General features: G+C 46.8%; 1 protein-coding gene across 1 annotated transcript; it reads right to left on the bottom strand.

The window, feature by feature from the left end:
* Nucleotides 1–5,362: 5,362 nt before the first annotated feature.
* Nucleotides 5,363–5,560, bottom strand: LOC139707493 (small proline-rich protein 2E-like). Its single transcript, XM_071618806.1, has one exon. It carries the CDS (start codon nucleotides 5,558–5,560, stop codon nucleotides 5,363–5,365), a length of 198 nt encoding a protein of 65 aa, XP_071474907.1.
* Nucleotides 5,561–22,260: the final 16,700 nt, after the last annotated feature.

Raw genomic sequence — 22,260 nt, forward strand, 5'->3', positions numbered from 1 at the left:
TATGTATCCGGTTACTTTCTCTTGTTGCTTTTAAAATTTTCTCCATATTCTGCATGCTAGACATTTTCATTATAAGGTGCCTAGGTGTGAATCTGTTGTGATTTTGTACATTTGGTGTCCTATAAGCCTCTTGTATTTGATTTTCCTATTCATTCTTCATGTTTGGAAAATTTTCTGATATTATTTCATTGAATAGAGTATGTATTCCTTTGATTTGTAACTGTATGCCTTCCTCTATCCCAATAATTCTTAAATTTGGCCTTTTTATGCTATCCCATAATTCTTGAATGTTCTGCTCATGGTTTCTTACCATCTTCACTGTGTGGTCCACATTCTTTTCAAGATTATATATTTTGTCTTCATTGTCTGAGGTCCTGTCTTCCAGGTGCTTTCTATTGAGCTTTTAATTGGGTTTATTATTTCTTTCATTTTAAGGATTTCTGTTTTTTTTTTTCAGAACCTTATTGAAGTCATCTTTTGCTTCCTTTATTTGCTTATGTAGCTCTTTATTGAAATGATCTTTTGCTGCCTGTATTTGCTCTCTTACATCATCCTTTAGTTCACAGAATGTTTGATTATGCACATCCTGACTCCTTCTCTGTCACTTCTCCTGCGGGGCTGGTCATGGGTTGTGATGGTGTAGTGTCCTGGTTTGTTGGGGGCCTTTCTTCCCTTGTGTTTTCATGTTGTTCATGTGTCCTCCCTTCCAGCTCTGTGGACCTGAGTGTTACAGTTTCTACCCTATAGGCTTCTAGTGCCCTGCAGGTTCCTAAAACCTCTCCTTTAAGGGGGAGAGCAATATTAACAGATCCCAATACAGACAATACACAACCTTAAACCAAATAGTTGCTATTAAAATGTTTACAGTTTTGTCACAATATGCAGAAATGGCGAGTTCAATTATCTACAACATAAACAGTAGGTTTGTGAAAGGGTCGACGGTTTCTGATGATGGTCAAAGAAGTGGGGGTGAGTTGTAGGAGGAGATGTTGAGGGGGTAGGAGGTGAGGATATAGAGTATTAGATCTTGGAAAGCATGAAAGAGGAATCTAAAGAAGTTGGTTAGTAGCAGGAGAAGAGAGATAAAGTGATTTTGGGAAGACCAGTAACTGGGACGACAGTAGAGTACAAAAGCAAACAAAAAAAAATACAGAAAGAAATATTAAGAAAAATAAAAATGTAAAAAATAGGAGATAAAAGAATATAGTGCACAACTGTAATATACTATTCAGACATCCCAGTACTCAGCAGCCTAGTTTATGAAAAGTACTTGGTTCCACAAATGTTGGGGATGTGAGGATGGAAGGACAGAGAGAGAGAGAGAGAGAGAGAGAGAGAGAGAGAGAGAGACAAGGATTGTTTTGGTTGGAGATCAGTATCTTTCCTGCCTCCCCTCTCCACAATAGGTGGGGCTGTCTGTGGTTTGCTGGTATCTCCAGCCTCAGGATGGTGAAGGTTATTGGATGTGAGGGCTGGTCTTGGAGGCAGAGCTCCTGGGGGGGGGGTATAGCACTTGCTGGACCCAGTGGGAGACTGCACCCCAAGGACCTCCTTTGGGGCCCACTCATGTGATGTGGGGCCTGGTCTTAAATCCCTATTTCATCTGTAGACCCAGCAATGCCTGGTCTCTTACTTGGCCTCTAACCTCTATCTCCCTCCCTCCCTCTCTACTTCCCAGTCAGGCACCCCTCTCTACAGGTCTTGTGGGCTGAGCTCTGGGGGCTGCGCCCCTGCAGGAGCTGTTTTGTAGGGGCAGTTCAGGGCCAGGCTGTGTGAGCTGCAGAAGGCCTGGTACCCACAGGCACTGTGCTGGGTTAGCGGCCACCGGGGAGGGGGGAGTTGGGGACTAAAGGAACCTTGATATTGCTTCCTAACCCCAGCCGCTGTCCCAAGATGGGGGTTGCCCCAACTAAGATGGCGAGGAGGGTGTCCCAAGATGGAGGCGGCTGCTTTCAGCCATGGGTGTGGGCCGGGTGGGGCCCGGCGGTGGCGGTGGACAGCGTGTGCAGAGATGCAGCTCTGTGGGGAGCCGGCTTTTGGTGGCCCCCGTCTCCAGACCCTGTGAGGTGTCCCCAGGTGCAGGCTACCGAGGAGGGGACTGGGGCAGTGGCTGTGGTGTCCCAAGATGGAGGCGACCAGGGGATCCTCAGGTGGTGGATGGGGTCCACCTGGGAGTGGCCAAGGAGTTCCTGCACATGTGCAGTGGCCAGTGTCCTGTGTGGCAGTGGCAGCTGGGAGTCCTGTGTGGCTGGGTGGCCAGGAGTCCTGCGCGGGTGCTGATGCCTGTGTCCTGCTCGGGCACCCGAAGGTCCTGGTGGGTGAGTGGCTGGGAGTCCTGTGCTGACCCCAGGCCTGGAGCCCTGGGGACACAGCTGTGGGGTCCTCTAATCACCAGAGGGAAACAGCTTCCCCTGCTTCAACCCCAGGTCCCAGAGCCCCACGGAAGGCAGCTCCCTCCAGCCTGCCGTCTGGGATCCCCGGGCCCCAACTTTGTTCTTGAGACATAAACCGTTGTCAGGGTAGGTTTTGGTGACTTCAGGACGTCAGTCTTGTCCTGATGAGCTCCCTGGGCAGCAGGAGTCCATGGGGAGGAGAGGTGGTGGGACACGTGGGAGGCAGGTCCAGCAGCAGCCTGTCTGTCCACCTGGTGGGGGACACCCCCTTGTGGGAGCATGACTGTCAGGTGTAGTTCAAGAGCAGAATTTGGCCACTGAGAAGAAGGTGGAGAAGGACTCAATACCCTATAGAAATGGCCAGCTCTTCACAGTGACCCACAGTGCAGGCGTTCCTAGCTGACCTTGTGTCCGGCTCACACAGTCCCCAGACAGCAGCTTGTGACAGTTCAAGTCTCACTGAGGAGATTCCAACTTGGTGATGCGTTGGAGCCCATTATATTTTAGGTTCCTCCAACCCTCCTTTCTGATGTCCACCATCCCAGTTCAATGCTGAGACTCACCCCAGCCCCTTTCCTACCCTCTGTACCAGGCCAGGAGACTCTCCAACCTGTGATCCTAACACCGAGCTCTGGGTCAGTTTCCTCCATGACAGGGACCACAGCTGGGACAGTGGCCTCCAGATGGCTCACCGTTGTTCTCCAGACCCACCCATTGGCCTGGCCCCAGGGAGAGTGCCAGGGAGACGTAGCAGGGAGCACCTGCCGGGTCCCTCAAGCAGGTGAAGGCCGCCCAGTCTCTGCAGCCCTCAGAGCATGAAGTTTACTTTTCCATTTATAATCTTAGGGGAGAGATGGAGCTCTAGGGATTTCCTGTGCCCTCTTCAGGGATGGAGGCTGCATCCTCGGTTCCCTTCACCAGAAAGACGTCAAAGTAAAGGAAGGGAAACCTGGTCAGGGTGTGCCTCACAAGGCGCTCCCCTGGTGCAGAGGGTCAGAGGTCATTCCATGCCACCAGCTCCCAGCTGGTGGAGCTAGAAACACACGGGAAATGGAATATGATTGGGTTCAAGTCTCCACTCCCAGGGAAAGTCCATCGACTGCACTGAGAAGCCCAAGGCGGAGCCCAGTGTGAAACCCAGGAGCCGTTGTCCTCTGCCTCCCCTCCTTCCCCAACCTCCACAACCCACAGGGCACCCAGGCTCCCGACTGCACCCGGAGGGAAGCCCCTGTCAGATCAGTTCAATGGCCCATGAAGCAAGTCTGGGCCCACGACCTCTGCAGACCCCTGAGAGAATCCTCTCCAGAATCTCAGAGCAGTTCACTGTTCTGTCCTCTTTGTCTTCAGTCTTTAATCAAGGTAGACATGTTCTAAGTGGTGTCAGTGGTGGTGAGGAGAAGTGCAGAACGCAGTTTAGCAGGATCAGATGGGCACTGACCAGTGAGTGTTAAAGTGTGGAACTCAGCTTGGCAGGATGATTAAAACAGACTTCACGTGCATCCATAAATAAGGGGGTGCCCAGACCCAAGGGGAGCTTCCTTAGCCACCTGAAGCTTGTGCTGCTGTGCTGCTCATGTTGGGAGACACGGGGGTCGGGCTCCCCCTGACTCCTAGACTAGTGGCTGTCAAGGTGTGTGAGGACCTTGGGTCCCTGAAGTGCATTCAGCAGGATCAGTGAGGTCAAAACTTTAACAACTATAATAAGATCTTCTTTGTCTTTTTAATTCACTTTTTAAAAAAGGAGCCCTCATAGAATTTTCCAGAGGGTATGTGACATGAGTGACATCATCACTCTGGCAGTTAGTGCAATATCTGCATGTGGACAGTGTGTTTAAATTTTTCTGGATTTTATTTTTAATACAAGAAATATCCATAGATATTACCCACAAGAACAAAACCTCCTTGAGATACTCAATGATCTTAAGGGTGCAAATAGTTTGAGAACTGCTGCAAAAATAACCCCTGTTGGAGTCCATTCCCTACAGGCCAGACCCCAGGCAGAGCCAGGTCCCAGGTCCCAGGGCTGAGTCCTACAGTCTGCATGGACCCGAGGGCCTGCCTCACGCTCAGCCCAGTCTGCAGCCCTGAGTCCCCACGTCCCTGCATGGGGAGTCCCTATGAGAGTTCATGGAGAGGGGCCTGGGGGCAGGAAACATGAGGGACTGAGATGGACGGCCAGAGGAGAAGGAGATGCTTAGCTTGACCCGGGCGCCCAGTCACTCTCATATGGCCCTGAGTTCCCAGGTCTTACCAAGGGTTTCCCACTCAGTCTCTGCTGCCCTCCACTGGCCCTTTGTCCCTCTGTGACGTCCACCATCCCCAGCAAGAGAACAGGCACAAGGTCAACCATGGATTTTATTTTATTTTTAATTTAGGAATCAGAGAAGAAGAAACCTTTTAGGTCTCAGAATATTCCAGGTTCAGAGTTCAAAGAAAGGGGTGAGCTGCGTCAGGGTTGGTGGAGATTATTAGTGGGAAACAGAACCAGAAGACGTCATTGACGTCACCACAGGGCGTGGAGCTGGGGTGTAAGGCTCTAGGCGTTTTTTCCTATTGATTTAAACAGTTTCTTGTGTTCATTTTTAAGTCGTGCTTGCTCCAGGAAACCTTGATGAAGTTGTTGCATGCTGAGGAGGTAGAGAGAGGAGCAAGTTCTGAGTTCTTACAGTGATCCACATGATCAGCAGGAGGCTGGGTGGTGGAGGAGGTCTCAGCTGAACATAATGGCATATTTGAACCACGGGTCAAAGGTCTGAGAAGGTGACCCTCCTGTCTAATCCCTGCAGCCTCCTGGAAGAGGAGGTGGAAGGAGGCATGGATTTGGGGAGGAGAAGCCAGTTGACTTTCTTCTTGGTTCTGAACTGGAAGCTTCTCCTAGGGTGATCCTTGTAGTGTCTGGAAATAAGCTGGAGGAGGTGGGCAGTGGGCAGTGTCTGCATGTCCAGGAGAGAGAGGGCTGGCCCCTGAGGCTACTTCCACTTTGGTGGATAGTCCTGCTGGCATGGAGGGCACTGGACAGGGGGGCACTTCTGCTGGCTGCAGGGTGGAGGACAAGGCTCAGGGACTTTGGGAGGACAGGGCTCTGGGACCTTGGGAGGACAGGGCTCTGGGACCTGGGGAGGAGGCTGGCAGGGGACTTTGCATTGTTGCTGCTGTTGATAGGACATTTTTCCAACGTTGAAGGTAAACTGAAAGAAAGAAGAAGCACTTTAGACTGAGACTGCACTAGGGAAGGAAGTGATCCCCAAGCCTAAAACAAGGGAGGAGCATCCCCTCCCCTCACCCCTTAAAGTATCAATGGAGAGATGTTGCACATGTTCCTAAGACTGTCCCCCTACAGGAACCTCTCTGGACCACAGCCGCCAACCACCAGGAGTTTGGTGGCTCTGCCCACAGGTGGCCAGTGTCTCCTCAGCCTCCCCCTCCCAGGAGATTGGGCCTGGAGTGTGTGCTATTCTTTAAATGAACATTTCTCATACTCCAAGGAACCAGGGAAATAAGAAATGTGGAAAGTTCTGGAAGGTGGACCTTGAGATAAAAGGGAGAACGTCTTTGGAGATGTTGGCTTCAGGAGAAGAAGGCTGGGGACAGCAGGACACCGTGACATTTAACCATCTGTGGAGGCAGAGCCAACTTGGAGGGAGGCTGGGTCATATTTTTCCCTTTTCGGGTGGCCGTGGCCCCTATTCTCCACTAAGTCGTCTCTTCTCCTGACTCAGAGGCCTTCTGGTGACTCCCCCAGGCCTTTCCTGTCTCCCCACCACTTTGCCACTTGATCCTGCTCCTTCAGGGACAACCAGCCTCCGTGGGGTGGCCACAGTGAGCACTAGAATCCAGGAGCACACCTGCGTCAGTAGGGAGCCCCAGTTGGGCACCCCACATCCTAAGCTCTGGGTTTTATTAGCTTTATCTTGGGTCCCGAAGCTCAGTCACTGAAGGAGAAACACTCAACGTGATGGACAAGCTGGGTTCACGCCTCAGCTTCACCAACGTCCACTGAGTGGCCCGGCATTTTGTCCTCTTCCACTGCGTCCTTAACCTCCTCCAGCTCAAAGTCACTTAGGTTTAGAACAGTGGCCAGCCAACATTTATTGTCAAGGGCCAGAGAGGAGACATGCAGGCGTGGCAGGCCAATGTCTGTAAGAATTCCTCCCGTCTGTCATTGTGGAGAAAAGCAGTGACAGAAAGTACCTAAACCCACATGAGGGCCGTGTCCCAGTGAAACCTTGGTGTCATACACACTGGTGGCAAGTGGCCTGGGGCTGACTTAGGCTTGCCAAGGCCTGTGGACTACAGCTGACCTTGGACGTGTCTCCTCCTCTCTCTCCCTGCTGGCTGCCTGACCCCCTTGGTCCTTATTTCCTTCTCTGTCCTGTGCCTCTGTTCATCTTGCTGACTCTGACGATCTTCCTGTCCCTTCTCCATCCCTCCCAACCCCAGGCTCTACCCTGCCTCCTCATCACGCCCATCGGGACCCTGTTGATGGTCCCGTGAGGCTTTCTCCCCCCAGCGCTGGCTCCCACTCACCTGCGGCTCTCCCGGCTGCTCTGTCCTCAGGGATCCACGAGGCAGTGGGGCAGCCTGGAGCAGGGTCTTTTATCCTGGGCTCAGCCTGGGAAGGAGGAAACCAAAGGGGTTTCCCCACCGTCTCCTGGCGTCCTGATGCTGCACCCAGTTCCTGAAAATCTTGCCCAACTCCCTCTTTGCACTGAAAAGTCCAGTTTTGCAGCTCTTTGGTGGATAACAGTGTTCCTATTCCTTCTGGAAGGATCTTTGTGTGTGTGTGTGATGGGTAGGGTGGAGGACGTGAGGTCAGATCCATGTTCCTCACGCGTACCTGAGGGCTTCCTGGAGGTGGGATGATATGAGGAAAGAAGGTGAAAGAAATTTCTGGGCTGGATTTCTGTAGCTGTGGCTTTTTCTAGGGATTTTAGAGATGGACCTTAATGCATTCATATTCCATACCCGAGGCTTCCCCTCACGTTTTATGCAGAGTAAACGTCACACACAATGTCTCCAGCCCTGATGTGTGGGGTCAGGGAAGTTAAGATCATTTACCCAAAGACCCTGAGCAAGCTGCTGGGTGACCAGGTCCTGAGAGTGGGAGGTCAACGTAACTGAGGCCCAGTTCAGGCCCAGGAGAGCTCTTGGTGCAGTGGGACGTGAGAGTGCCCAGAGTGAAGGGGCAGTGTCAGGAGGCAGACACCCTCAGTGGGCTGCCGGCTTTCCACCTGGAGGTGACGTGAAGGGATTCTCCTACCAGGATTCTATGTGGGGGATCCTCCCAGAGCCGTCTTGAGCTCTGGGCCTGACTCAGTCCTCCTGCACCAGCCTCCGACCTTCTCCTGAACCACCATCTGCAAAGTGGCATTGCCCCTCTCTTCCCCTTCTCCAAGACTGTCGACACATGAGAGCTAACGTCACCGCTCACACATCCAAGGAGGAGGAGGACTTTCTCCTTGGTCCCTGACCCCCATTTTTTGGTCCCATAATCTTTGTGTGTTCTGAGGGGGTCCTTTCGGCAAGAGAGACCTGGTCCTTGGAGTCCTGGGCACCATCTCTTCCTACCTGTAGTTCAGGATTCCTTGGCAGAGTCTGTAGTGTTAACAGATCAAAGAGTGTCCAGAGTTAAGTCCTGAAGGAACCTACGTCTCAGAGTTCAGTGAAAGCCCCTCTTTAAAGGAAAACACAACGTAGTGACCTTACCATCCTGAGGACAGGCCAATTTGAGAGTGGCTTAGGGCTAAGAGCAGAGTCAAGTATCAGAGGAAGAAAGAGGGGCCCTGGCTGTTGCCTCTGTGTCTCCATCTGCCTAAGATTCCCAGCCAGTTACCCCTGACCCTTAATTAGTCAATGTCCCCCAACCTGCTGGCTACTCAAAGAGCGGCTTACAGAAGAACCGGAGAAGGTTCCACCTGAGGGAAAGAATGGGCTGCTTCTCAGTCTCACTGAAGGCAAAATGGCAGGAGTGTGTTCCTCCTGGCTTCCACCACAGCAGGAAGGCCCCAGGTGAAATGGGAAGGGATTAAGGTCACCATGTGGGATCAGCTACCATCTTGTAGAGAAGTCACCCTGCAGTTAGATGTTGTCAGCTCTGGCTTCCTCAGCCTGGTGCTTGTGACAGAGTGACACCGGGTGCTGGGGACTGAATGGCAGTCATTCTCCCACCCAGAACACCTAAGACTGTTTTTTGGTTATTCTTTTGAATGGCTTCCTCAAGTGACTTTGATCCTTCCTGAGTCAGGGAGGCCCTTGTGTGGCAGGAAGTTACAAGATGAAGTGGGAAGGAACCAAAAGTCCATGAGAGGGGATTAGCATTAAGCCTTATGCTCTGGGGCCAGCCGTGCCCCACTGTGTCAGGGACAGGGTGAATTCACTTCTTCATCTTTGTTCCTGCCCAGATGGCAGAGGGGCATGGGAAGTCGTCCCCATCAGACCCATGGAGATATAATACAGTTTCCTACATTTTCCCCAGGGCTCTTCTACTAGAAAGCTGGGGGATGTGGTTAATTCTACATTTTCAGTGCAAAGAGGGAATTTGACACATGAGTTCAGAAAAAGTGTCCTGGGATACCCAGGGTGCAGAAACTGGATCTGACCTGAGTCCAGAATCCAAGGACCCACAATGGGACCTTTTTTATGCTTTTCAATCTTCTAAGGACAGCAGCAGATTGTTGAGTGAGGTGGCCCCTGGGTTTCCTATTCAAATTCCTGTGGACTTGAGGACCTTGTGTATTTAAACTCCAAATCTGCTTTGTAGATGTGTGCAGAGGGATTGACATGGTAAATATTGATATGATGTGTAGGTAGAAATAATAAGATATTTCATATTAATAGGACATTAGAAATTTAGGTGTTCATTTAACGATAGATAAAGCATAAATATGTGTCATGATTCATTACACTCTATACTTGAATTCTGTGTATTTTATTGATCCTTGGTCTTCCAGCATATAGATTTGATGATGATTTTTTTCTTTGACTCATGGCTTATTGAATCTTGAAATCAAGCACATTTATTCCATTCTTCATTTTTTTTTCACTTACGAGACGTAATAACAACATTTTGGTAATTAACATCTTACTATTTGGGGCTCCTTTTAATCCACTCTTCCTGTTATTGAATCTATGCTACTTTGTCTTTGGGACAGGCTAACAGCATACTTAATACATTGGACTTCACCTGGGGATGATGAGAAAGAAGAAAGCACTATGGACCATTTCAAGCCAAGCGTTCCCACTGTGCCCTGGGAAGTGTAATACACCCTGAGCACTGGCTTGGAGATTCCCGTTTCTCCTGGATGCATTCAGTTGAATTAAAAAGATCCCTTAGGAAAAAGTTTCTAAAACCACAAGACCCCCAGCCAGTTCCCTCTGGAGAGATTTCCACACTATGCAAAGTGGTGGTGGAGTCCAGACAGATGATACGTGTGCTTCAAACTGTGTGGTGCGTGTTCGGGAAGAACAGAGGTGTGGACTCTCCTCCCTTCCTCAGCCTCCATTCACCCTGTGATAGATCTGTTTTAATCACACGCTTCCTACATCTAATTTCTTGCTCCAGCAGGCACCAGCCTTAGAATTTCAGCATCAAAAAGAATGTCATGAGAGCATCTCACGCATCCCAAGAGCATCCCTGTTCCTTGGGGCCTCCCTGAGAGATGCCAGTTTCCTGATCCTAATCTAGATGACTCAATTCTGAATTTCAGGGTGCTGGGGAGCAGCAACCGGCTTGGTGTTCTTCCCTTGGAATGCCAAGAGTCAACATCAGGGCTCAACCCAAACAAATTCCTTTACCTTCAAATCCCCAGGTTAGGCTACCAGTCATCTCGTCTGTCCCACACCAGCCCAAACAAGGTGGGAAAACTGCAGATGCTGCCCAGCACTGTGGGTAAGATCCCAAGGTGTGAGCTCTTTCCTAAGGCGGCCGAGGGGCCTTCTCAGGGAAAGAAGGAGCAGCCCCTGCAGGTGCCGCCAGGTCCTTCTAACAGGCAGTGAACCCAGCCAGAAGAAGGAGTAAGCAGGGCAAGGAAGTCACCAAATAGTCCCTAATCTAAACAATGCCTTTAATTTTTTTCCCATAGCATTAGGGATTGAACCCGGATGCTGTACCACTGAGCAACATCCCCAACCCTCTCTTTATTTTTTATTTTGAGACGGCCTTGCTGCGTTGCCGAGGCTGGCATTTAACTTGCCATCCTCCAGTCCCAGTCCCCAGGGAGCTGAGATTATAGGGGTATGCCACCAGGGGGGCTAACAATGCCATCTTTTGGTATTGGGACAGAACCCAGAGGTGCTTTACCACTGAGTTACACCCTCAGCCCCCTTTCTGTTTTCTGTTTTTAATTCTGAGACAGGATTTTGCTGAGTTGCTTAGGACATCTGTATTGTTGCTGTGGTTGGCCTTGAATTTCAATCCTTCTGCTTCAGCCTCCAAGTTGCTGGGGTCACAGGGGTGCTCCGCTGTGCCTAACTGCAATGCCGTTCTTTAGGACTTTTTTTTTTTTTTGGAGATGGTTAAAATTATTGATTAGTTATGATTTTGTTATTCTTAGTTTTTCTACCTTTCTGCCTCATATTTCTTCAAGAACCACTCTGTTGTGTGTATTACATTTAGCACTTAGAGATTTGTAGAAAACTCTTGAGGAAGGTGTAGTCCCTACTTTAAACTTTAGCTATGTGAACTGGTTTTCAAGAGTTCAGGAAGTATTTACTGTGACATAATAGTAGTGGTGGGTGTTGTGTACGTAGCCAGGGTAGCCAAGTTTTCCCAAAGTTGGGACCATGAATAATGCTGGGACCACGTTGGGACCCAGAATAACTGTGTTATTGTGGTTCAATAAATTATAATAAGATGTCATTATGTACTAGTATTTACATACTGTATTTCAATAAATTATATTGAGAAATTATCAATGATTCCGGTGTCAGCCAAATTTAATTTAGTGAAATAAAAATACCCATCAATCAAACAAAGATTGCAAAACTTCGTTCCTTGAGTGTGGAGAAGGCCTGAAATCCTACTAACTGCCATTTCAAAACAGAGGATCCAGTCAGGGGGTCTGTTGAGTGGACTCCTTGGGGAGACAGCAGCACACAGTATTTTTGGGGTGTGAGTGGAAAATTTTCTCAGTGGCAACCCAGACACGAGGCAGTTTTGAAGAAAGGGGGAGAAGACAAATTTGGGTTCCAACAGAGTGCAGTCACTTGGCTTCCAGGGGCCACAGAGAAGAGGGTGGCGTGTAAATCTACAAACGTGGAGCATTGGGGAGGGACCCCAGCAGTGACTCTTAGCCTAGAGAGCTGAGGAGTGAGGTGCCCTTGAAGCCCCCTAAAGGACCAGTTGGAAGCTCACCAGAGGAGGGACTGTCAGCGAGTGGGAGGAACTGAGGTGACCGTGGCCTGTTCAAGCCAAGGACCTATTGAGGAAAACTTAGAGACCAACAGGGCCCGGCAAAGGAGAATGAGTGTAAAGAGAGAGTGCCCTTGAGGGTGAACTATGGCCAGCCTGAGGGTCTCTCATTGAAGGGAGCAAAGCCGGACACAGGGCAAGCGGAACTGAATGGGGAGCAGTTTTACATAAAGGTAGTGACCAGCTGGGTCCAGGTGACGCGCCATTTCTGTGAAGGAACATCATCCCAGCTGTCAGAAATCGTGGCGTAGTTTCCACTTGTCACCTGTCCTGGAACGAGAACCTGAAATCAGGTCTGTGAATCACTGATGTGGTCAGGTGAGGGGATCCTGGACAAGGAAGTTCTTGTCATCAGTAGAGGGTGGCAAGGCATTTTGGGGATGGCATGCAGGTCATATTTTTGGTTGGGAAATCAGCACCTTGTCCCAGTCCTGGGCTCTTCCTCCGTGTGGGGCCTCCTGGTCCTTATAAAAGGGCTCCCTGCCCCGCTGAGCCATCTTCCTGCCATTCAGTTGTGGACCCTCTTTGGAGAATCTGGTGAGTACGACTCTTAGAGGCCTTTCTTGGCCCTCAGTTATCTTAGGCTTTAACTTGGGGGGAATGTGGCCATTTCCCTTAACCCATCAATGCTCATGAAGGGGGAGGAGACGACAAGGAGGTTTTGGCAATGATTTTCAACTGGTACTTGGCAGATGACGTTGAAGGGGGTGAGGGAAACGGAGTCAAAGGTGCAAATCTCATGGAGTCAAATCTTAAATGGATAGAGTTTTAAACAGCTCCACGTTCATTCCAAATATATCCTCCTCCGAGTGCAAATCTCCTTGAGTGATGGGCTGGAGCCTTCGCAGCGCTCCTCAAAGACCCACGGCTCAGTTCCCTTAAATGGGGAACCAGGGCTTAGGAAAGGTGAGAAGCGACACTTGTTGGGGATTGGCTAGAATTTTAGTACCTGGAGTTTCTTTCTCTAGGTAGTTATTTATTTTCAGAAAGGTACTTGTTGTTGCTACATAAGTAATTTTGTTTTTAGAAACTGGTATAATATGAGATGAACTATAAAAGACCAAAGAGTTGAGGGTAAAACATCCTAAAATGGAAGAATGGAGAAGCTACACAAAGTCATAGACTGAGAAATCAAAACAGGCTCCTGGACCCCGGAGGACTCATGTCCAAGGGATCTGTTCTGCCAGTGATTCTGTCTCTAACAGAACTGTTTTTCTGTCTGTCAGATTATCTGAGAGCCAGGAGAGATGTCCTACCAGCAGCAGCAGTGCAAGCAGCCCTGCCAGCCACCTCCCGGGTTCATGCATAAGTGCCCTGAGCCCTGCCTTCCACCACAGCATCCTGAGCCCTGTCCACCGTGTCATCCTGAGCCCTGTCCACCACCACAGCATCCTGAGCCTTGTCCACCACTACAGCATCCTGAGCCTTGTCCACCACCACAGCATCCTGAGCCCTGTCCACCACAGTATCCTGAGCCCTGTCCACCACCGCGGCACCCTGAGCCCTGCCATCCACTACAGTACCCTGAGCCCTGCCATCCTCCACGGCACCCTGAGCCCTGCCAGCCACCAAGGCACCTTGAGCCCTGTCATCCACCACAGCATTCTGATCCCTGCCATCCACCAAGGCACCCTGAGCTCTGTCTATCACCGCAGCACCCTGAGCCCTGTCATCTACCACGGTACCCAGAGCCCTGCCATTCACCAAGGCACCCTGAGCCCTGCCATCCTCCACGGCACTCTGAGCCCTACCCACCCTTAAGGAGCTCAGAACCATGCTCAACTTCAAGGTGCCATGAGTAATGTCCACTTGCTCTTTGCCCACCTGCAATGCACACCTCCACCATGTCAACAGAAATGCCCTCCTGTGCAACCAGGACCACCTGCCAAGAGAAGTGTTCATTCAAGAGTGATAGCACTGGAATTTATAGGGACCATGAAACAACAAGATCCAGAGACTCTTCTTAAAACTCCTTCCTCCTCCCTTCAGCCATGGTGAGCGACAGAACCTTCCTTCATTTCCTACCTTTTTGACACTGACGGAGGGAGGGCTTTGCTCCTGCACCTGATACTGTGTTGCTGGAAGATGATCAGTGGGGTCCTTGCCTGACCTTGCTCTGCCAGCCACCCGTCTGTCTGTGATCTCCATGGAGGTCCCGTCTTGTGAGCCTGTCCTTGTCTATCTTCCTTCTCCAATAAAGCACACGTTTCCTGGTCAAGCCAGCATAAGTTTTGTTTGCATTTTTTGTGTTTTTAAAAACCTCGTCTGTGACCTGTGTTAGATGAGTGTTCTTTTCCACGCCTACTGCATTATTAGAATCAGGCTTTCAACCATTGAATTCAGTTTTGCTTGAAATATGCCTTTGGATTGATTGCATCAAATAATTCTCATATTGGTTTGAAACTCACTTTTACCCCTTTGAACTTGATGACCTTGAAAGATTATTTAAGCTTTCTTAGCTTCAGTTTCTTCAGAAACTAGGGAAGAAGGTATTCAACTCAGGATACTCCGAGAAATGAATTAAATTATTCACAAATGTTTCCTGATTGTCTACCCTGTGCTAGGCAGTCTTCCAAGAGCTGGGAATATGGATGACGGTCACAAAGTCATTGTTCTTACAGAGTTTATATTCCCGCCCCACAGACACACACACGACAAATCAAATTTATGCATGCATGGGTTATATTTAGAGAAAATTGTTGAGAAAACCCTTCTAAAGGGACTTTTGTGCAAAGACATAAAGAGTGAGCCATGGACATACCTGGGGGTAGACTGTCCCAATGAGAGGGAATGACATGTCTTGAGGAAGTGCAAAATAACAGCAAAGAGTGTCAAGGGGACACTGTCTGCAGGTGAGGTCATCTCTAGGTAACAGTATTGATTTGGTGCACACTAAAGTATTGACAGCCATATTCTGCTGAAGGTTTGTGTGAAAGGTCACCTAACATTACTTATGGTGATTTTTAAAAAGTAAAATAAATAAGGAATAAGTTAAAACTCTTGTAAAATGAAAAATTACTTTGAAGGAGTAAACAAATGACAAGTAGCTCTACTAGTTATTCCACGTATCTAGGTCAGTTTTCTGTTGCTGTGATGGAACACTTAGGACGGGGTAACCAATAAAAAGTGGTGGGTTTCTCACAGTTCTAGAGGTTGGGAAGTCCAAGGTTTAGGATTCAAGGGTCGTGTCTGGTGAGGGCTTTCTTGCTGGTGGGGACTCTGCAGAGTTTTTTAAGAGCTTTGTATTGTACATAATAGTTGGGCTCATCCCAGGAACTCACACCTGCCTGAAGTTGACTTCATTCATGGACTCTCCTTCCCCTCCCTGTCCACCCCCAACCCTTCTCCTTCCTCTACTCCACTGCACTCTCTTCTGCTCTCCTACTGACTCACGTTTGATGGTTCTTGAGGCCATCCTACCTTCCCTGCCCCTTTCCTTTATTTTCCTCTAGCTTCTGCACATGAGAGAAAACACTGGATTCTGAGTTTCTGAGTATGTTCATTTCCCTTCTCTCTGAGGCAGCCCAGAGCAACACACGGTGAGACAGGAGACTCACTTTATAACAAGCCGCTGCACCCACATCTCACCAAGCCATTCATTCACTCATCTGTCCGTGAAGTTCCATCTTCTAATACCATTTACATGTGACTTCAGGGATTATGTTCCAACCTATGAATTCTGAGGAACAGCATTTGAACTAGAGCACCATCTTAAAGGGAAATCCATTTCATCAATTTCATTCAATCATAGTTAGCAAAATGCTGGGGAATTTTGTTCTTGATGTACTCTTATCTGGGGAAGGCCAACCTTATGGGTGACTGAGTTACACTCCCCAGCTGGGTGCTGAGGCGCTCAGTCACAGAAATGGGTGTGTCTTGCTACAGCCCCATGGGTGAAGCTAGGCTCACCTGTTCCTTTGTAATCTAACCCCTTGCCCTGTTTAGGATAGAATCTTCCATGGAAGTGCCTTGTGTGTGTCCCCTCCTCTTACTGTGCCCTTGGGTGTGGCCTACCCAGGTGTCAACCTGCTGACAGTGGACATCATGAAGATAGACTCAGCCCCCTGAAACCTGACCCCTTGCCTCATTTGAATAGCTTCTCCTTGATAAAAGTGGTCATCAGGTGCTCTCTCTCTCTCTCTCTCTCTCTCTCTCTCTCGCTCTCTTTCTGCGGACCCTTAAGGTCAGAGAAGCTGTCACAGCAACCCCAAAGAAAAAGGTATTTGTGTCTCTTGTGGCGTTATTTCGTGCAGCCCAGTCAGCCCAGTTTAACTAGAGTGACCCCTGAGCCTTTTAGTCGTGAGAACAGAAACCGGGCACTTATCCCTAAAGGAAAAGCAGACTTTACAGAAGGAAACACAAAATGACTTCAAGTTATTATCCCAACAGTAAGTTCTTAAGAAGAGCTCGGGATTAATATTGTTGCTAGAGCTTTCCTCCATCCCCCATTTGGTTTCTAAAAAAATAAAGCAATCTTCATATTTTAGGGAAACATAATAAAGCATTCATAAAGTTCATAAACTTTAGCTGTATGTGGTGAATAATCCTACACTGAACACTTGTGCAACCAACCCCCCAATCAACAAAAGTAATATTGCCAATCCTCCAAAAGTGCCCCCCGCCCAATTGCTTATTCAATGACAGTCCACTCTCTTACTTCTGGAGGTAAGCACAAAATCACATGCTGACTTTTAATGTGCATCCTTTCCTGTGTGTGTGTGTGTGTGTGTGCGCGCACATATGCATTTTTTCCAGTTTTTGAACTGCACTTAAACAGAACCATGATATATGATTTTTTGGTCTATCTTCTTCCAATCAACATTATGTAGTTTTAGTTTATTCATTACTGTATGTTAGTATACCATTGCACAAGTGTGCAACTCTATCTATCTATTTATTCTACTCTTGATTGACATCGGGTGATGTGCCATTTCGATATTTCATTCATGACCACTAGTGTACATGTTCACATATTTTCTAGGGTAGACTCCCAGAAGTCTATACATTGAATCTTGCTAGGTGGCACACTGTTTCTAAAATGCATGTACCACTTTCAATTCTTACCAGCTGTTAGTGGGTTTTCTGTTTCCTCTCTTACTTTAAATGAGTAGACCATTGTTATACTTCTGACAGTTTTGTCTCTCTGATGTGTGTGTAATGATCTTTGGTTGTACTTTAAATATGCTCTTTATTAAAGATGAATGGCTTTTAAAAGTTCTTAAAAGTAAAAAATGTTCATTAGCCATTTGAATACATGATTTTTTGAGGTGCCTGCTCAAGGCTTTTACCCAATTTTCTTGCTGATTTTTAAATGAGTACTCAACATATTTTGGATACTGATCTTTAATAGTGATTTACCTAGCCCATGGAAACTAAGACTTTCTTCTATCTTTTCTGCCAGAAATTATATAGTCTGCGACCTGTTTAAACCTATTTAAATCTAAGACCTATTTAAATATTTGACACATTTTGAATTGATTTTCATGTATGTGAAGTAAGAATCAAGATTCAGTATTTTTAATACCAATACTCAATTGTTTGAGGACCATTTGCTGACAAGATTTTTTTCCCATTGAGTTACATTTACACCTTCATTGAAATTCTATTGACCACATACACACATGTATGTGAGTGTGTATATACATAATACTGTGTGTGGGGTGGTGTTTGGGTCAATTTTTGGATTTTCTATTTTATTCTGTTGCTCTCTATGCTTATTATTATGTTTATATACTGTCTTGATTAGTGTGGCTCTATAATTAGTATTAAAATTGGATAGTATCAGTTTTCCAACTTTATTTTTCTTTATCAAAATGATTTTGACTGGTCTGAGTATAAATATTCCCACATACATTTTATAATTAGCTTGCCAATTTCTTTTAAAATTCTCAAGGGGAGTTTGATTAGAGTCATATTAAATCTATGGGCCAGTTGGGGAAGAACTGATAACTTGGCAATATTAAGGGTTTTAATCCATAAGTAAGGGATATCTCTTCATTTGTTTACTTTGTCTCAACAAAAAATTCAGTGTTCAGTGCAAATGTCTTATACATTTTTTTTTTTTGTTAAAGTTTTGTGTACCTATTTTTGATGCTGTTGTAACAGGGGTCCACTTCATGCTTTGAACATGACCCTTGCTGTTCTGCCTTTGTGGCTTATTTTAAAAGGGGCATGGATTTCCCCCTCTTTCTCTTCTTCCTCTCCATAGCCCCTAACCATGGAGGATGCATGATTAACATTCTTCCCATCCTAGGCTGAGTCACCTGCCCGTCTTTGGACTCACACACCACAGGAATGATGTCATAAGCCTTCAGGACCAGAAGACCTAAGAAAAAGTCTCTCTGTCAAGGTCGCAAGTGAATTAGGACTCCTGACAGGGCACAGATGGAATGTAACCTTTAAATCACTTCTTTTAAAAGCCTTCTGTTGCCACTGATGGTTAGAATCACAGCCTCCAGAGTTTCTCTTTTGCTAACAAAGCAACAAAGTATCTTTTTCCTTTTTCCTCGTCCTCCTTATTTGATTGGTAACTAGAACAAGGACTGGGCTTTTGGTAACAGGACTATTAAGAGGTGTTTAAAATTTTTATTTTCAAATTGCCTGTTACTACTTATGACGTATTTTACCATTGCCTTCTAAATCAGAACAAGAGCCAAAGTCTCCACACTGGTCTACAAAGTCCACCTCTGAAATCTACCTCATTTATTTTTATTCCTCCTTCCCGCCCTCAGAAAAGCACAAGTAGGACAGAAAGCTGGGTCACAAAATGATGGAATGGGAGACAAAATTATTTTTCTTTGTATAACTCTGTGTGCGGCCTCTCCTTGTACACCATGTGCTTCACACCTACTGTACACACACTGTTAGTTGGTACCGTAGCACATCCCTTAGAGATAACCAGGTCCTGAACTAAATGATCAGTTTCACCAGGTGTTTTCTTTGATTTGTTTGCCACACGTTCAGCTTATGCTCCTTTGATCTTTGTGTTCCTTAGCATCCATACGGCAGAGCCGTCAACACTTAGGAGCGTTCCTGAGGAATAATATTTAAAATATAACACATGCAAACAGATCCTTTCTTTAAGAGGAAAGATTACAACTGTTTGTTTTGAGAGGGATCAAAAAGCGTTATTTTTAGCTCCTCTTTTGTTTCCTTCTTTCCTTTTTCCTTCTATTGTGGTTTGGATGTGAGGTGTCCCCCAAAGCTCACACGTGAGACTGTGCAAGAAGGTTCAGAGGAGAAAGGATTGGGCTGTGAGAGTCTTCACCCAATCAGTGAATTAATCCCTGCTGGATTAACCGAGTGGTAACTGGAGGCAGGTGGGGGTGGCTGGAGACAGTGGTTAATTGGGGGCGTGGTTATGGGGTATATATTTTGTATCTGGAGAGTGGGGTTTCTGTCTCTTGATCACCATGATGGGAGCTGCTTCCCTCAGCCACCACGCTGTCCTTCTCTCCCTCGGGGATGTTCAGCCTGAGGAATGCAGCCGGCCTTCTCTGGATTAAGACCCCTGCAACCGTGAGCTCTCAAGTAAACTCTTCCTTCTCTACAATTGTTCTGACCAGGTCCTTTAGTCCCAGCAGTGGAAAAAGCCGACTGAAACAGAAATTGGTACCGAGAAGTGGGGTCGTTGCTGGGCCTAACCTGCCCATGTGGCTCAGAAGCTTTTGGGGCTCTTTGGAATTGGGGGGAGAATTTTGAGATGCGTAGCAGTGCCATCGGGAAATGCCTTAGATTGTTGGAAACAATTTCATGGCCAAGTCTGGTGGGAGCTCAGAAAACCAGAGGGCAATAGGGCTGTGGTCAGGGAAGACAGGACTCAAGAGGGCTCAACCAAGGAGGACTCTACCGGAATTTGGAGAAGAGGCCACTTGTGTTATGTTCTGGCTGAGAAGCTGCCTTTGTTTTGCCCGAGTCCCGAGACTTTCTGTGAGGCCGCTTTTAGAAGAGATGGACTTCTCCATCTGGCGGGAGAAATGTCTAGGCAGCATAATGGTAAGGTGGTGGTGTGGATATTGCTAGCAGATTTTAGCCGAATTTATTGGGATATCAGGAGCAGAAAGCAGAGCAGAAGGATCTGGAAAAAGTGAACTTGAAAGGCCAGAGTAAACCACTAGGGAAATGCTGAAGACTTTGCCTAGAGATAATAAGAAAGATGGCCTGAGGGCATCCCAGGAGCTGGAAAGACCACACCCATCTCAGGCTCCAGGGAGTAAAAGTGAAAATTCTCTTGAAGAGAGCAGTGGAGAATCCGTCTTGCACAGGGAGCCTAGGAAGTTTTTTCAACATGATCAGCCACCCAGACCCCCGGGGGCTGCTGCAGTAAGAGTCCCTGGAGGCTGGGCTATTGCTCAGATGGCCGCAGACCTCTGTGTCAACCACAGGAGCTGGTTCTGCAGGAATGCAGGATGCTGGGCTTAGGGGTCATGGAGGCTTCCACCAAGGTTTCAAAGGAAGGCCTGGGAGGTCAGGCACAGAGCAGCAGGGTCAGAGTCCCTGCAGGCACCCTGAGAAGGCAAAGCATGGAGATGTGGGGAGGGAGCCGAGCTGCAGTGGAGACCCCAGAGATTAGGAAACGCCAGTCTTTGGGGCATAGTCCTGGGAAAGCTGTAGGAATTGAGCAGGGAGAAGCCAACAGAGAGGCCACTTGGGCTGCAACCTGCAAGGCCACAGGGGTGGAGTTACACAAGCCCTTTAGAGAGGACATCGTGATGCCATGTGCCCCAGGAACCTGACATGGAGCTACAGGACGCTTTTGCCCAGTGGATTCAGCCTTGCATTGGTCCCATCCCTTTCTATGCCCCTGTTCTTGTAAATGGAAATGTTGACCTTCCTATGTTGGATATTTGTAAATTGCTTCTGATTTCACAGGAGCTCACACTGCGAGATTACCTTGAGCCTCAGAGAAGACTTCGGACTTGAACTTTGAGCAATCTTGGAACTGTTGACTATAGGGACTCTTGGAAATGGATTAAATGTATTTTGCATTGTGAGATGATTGTGAGCTTTTGGGGCCCAGGGGTGGAATGTATGGTTTTAATGTGAGGTGTCCCCCAAAAGCTCACGTGAGAGATGGTACTAGAGGTTTAGAGGAGAAACGATTGGGCTGTGAGAGTCTTAATCCAATGAGTGAATTGATCCCTGGTGGGATTAACTGAGTGGAATTGGAGGCAGGTGGGGTGTGGCTGGAGAAAATGGTTAATTGGGGGCATGGTTATGGGGTATATATTTATGGGGCATATATTCATATATTCCCGTTTCTTCATCTATGGGGGATAATACCTCAATGGTTACTATGGAGACTAAATGTGTTTGATGCGATAGAAGGCACAGTATTTGGTGGAAATGAGTTGGCATGCTTGAAATTTAACAACTTTGTAGTTAATTAAGCTCTGTATTGAAGGAAGAAAAAAAATAGACTTCGTCAGTTCTCCATGTCCCAAACACACTTGATTACAAGCATTTAAAGTTTTATTTATTTAAACACAGGACACAATCTAAGAACTGTCTAAGAACTATCTTGTGATAATCGGGGGAGTGGGAGGGCTAGGGATGCTCAAGGGAGGGGAAAATATTTTAGATCAAGTTCAGCTAAATTTAAATGAATGTCTTTAACATTTGCAGGTAGCATTTGTTTGAAAGAATTAAAAATATTTTTCCAGTAAAATATTAAAGAAGTATTTCTTGACAATATGATATCTTTCTTTAATTGAAACGTTACTTGAAATTTAACTGCAGTGAGTTAAATGCTTTAACAACGCACATAATACACACTTAAGATGTAATGAAACTTTTATTGTGGGGTAAAATTCATGGTCATGACATTACTTCTATAGTACTCTTTGACTTAGTAGGAAATGTTTATTTTTTGGCATTAATTCGTTTGGATTTTGTAAATTTTTTTATGTGCTCTTTACAATTTTGTTTGGGGTTTTACCATGTATGAGTTCTAAATTTTGATGTGCCCATATTTGTGCTTTTTTCCTTTACTGTTTGTGTGAGTCATGTTACATTTAAGTCATGTTACATTGTTTCATCTCAAACTTATGAAGATGTTCTGTATTTTTCTAATAGTTTGCATCTGATCCATACTTTTTGTATATGATAAAGGTCAATATAAAGGTTGATTTATGAAAGCTAGTTAATTCCAAACTGTTTACTGAGTATTCATTCTTTCTCTATAGATCTGTAATACCACAATCATTGCGTGGCAAGTTCCCATACTCATAATTGGGTTCCTGGACTCTATTCTGTACCATTAAAACCAAATTAATCCTTTTCTAGCATGCTTTTAATTATAGCTTAAATCTACTTTTTGATATCTGGAAGGATATGCCAGTACTCTTAGATCTTTTTTTCAAATTTTGTATTGGTTATTCTTGAAAACTTAATTTTCTAAATATTTTTGATTATTATGTCTTTAAATATTTCTTCATGCTGGGCTTGGTGGTGCATACC

The sequence above is a fragment of the Marmota flaviventris genome, chromosome 10 (assembly GCF_047511675.1).
Source record: "Marmota flaviventris isolate mMarFla1 chromosome 10, mMarFla1.hap1, whole genome shotgun sequence".
Classification (NCBI taxonomy): domain Eukaryota; kingdom Metazoa; phylum Chordata; class Mammalia; order Rodentia; family Sciuridae; genus Marmota; species Marmota flaviventris.

Coding starts and splice junctions, on each gene's coding strand:
- LOC139707493 (XM_071618806.1), bottom strand. CDS start 5,560: ATGTCCTATCAACAGCAGCAACAATGCAAAGTCCCCTGCCAGCCTCCT.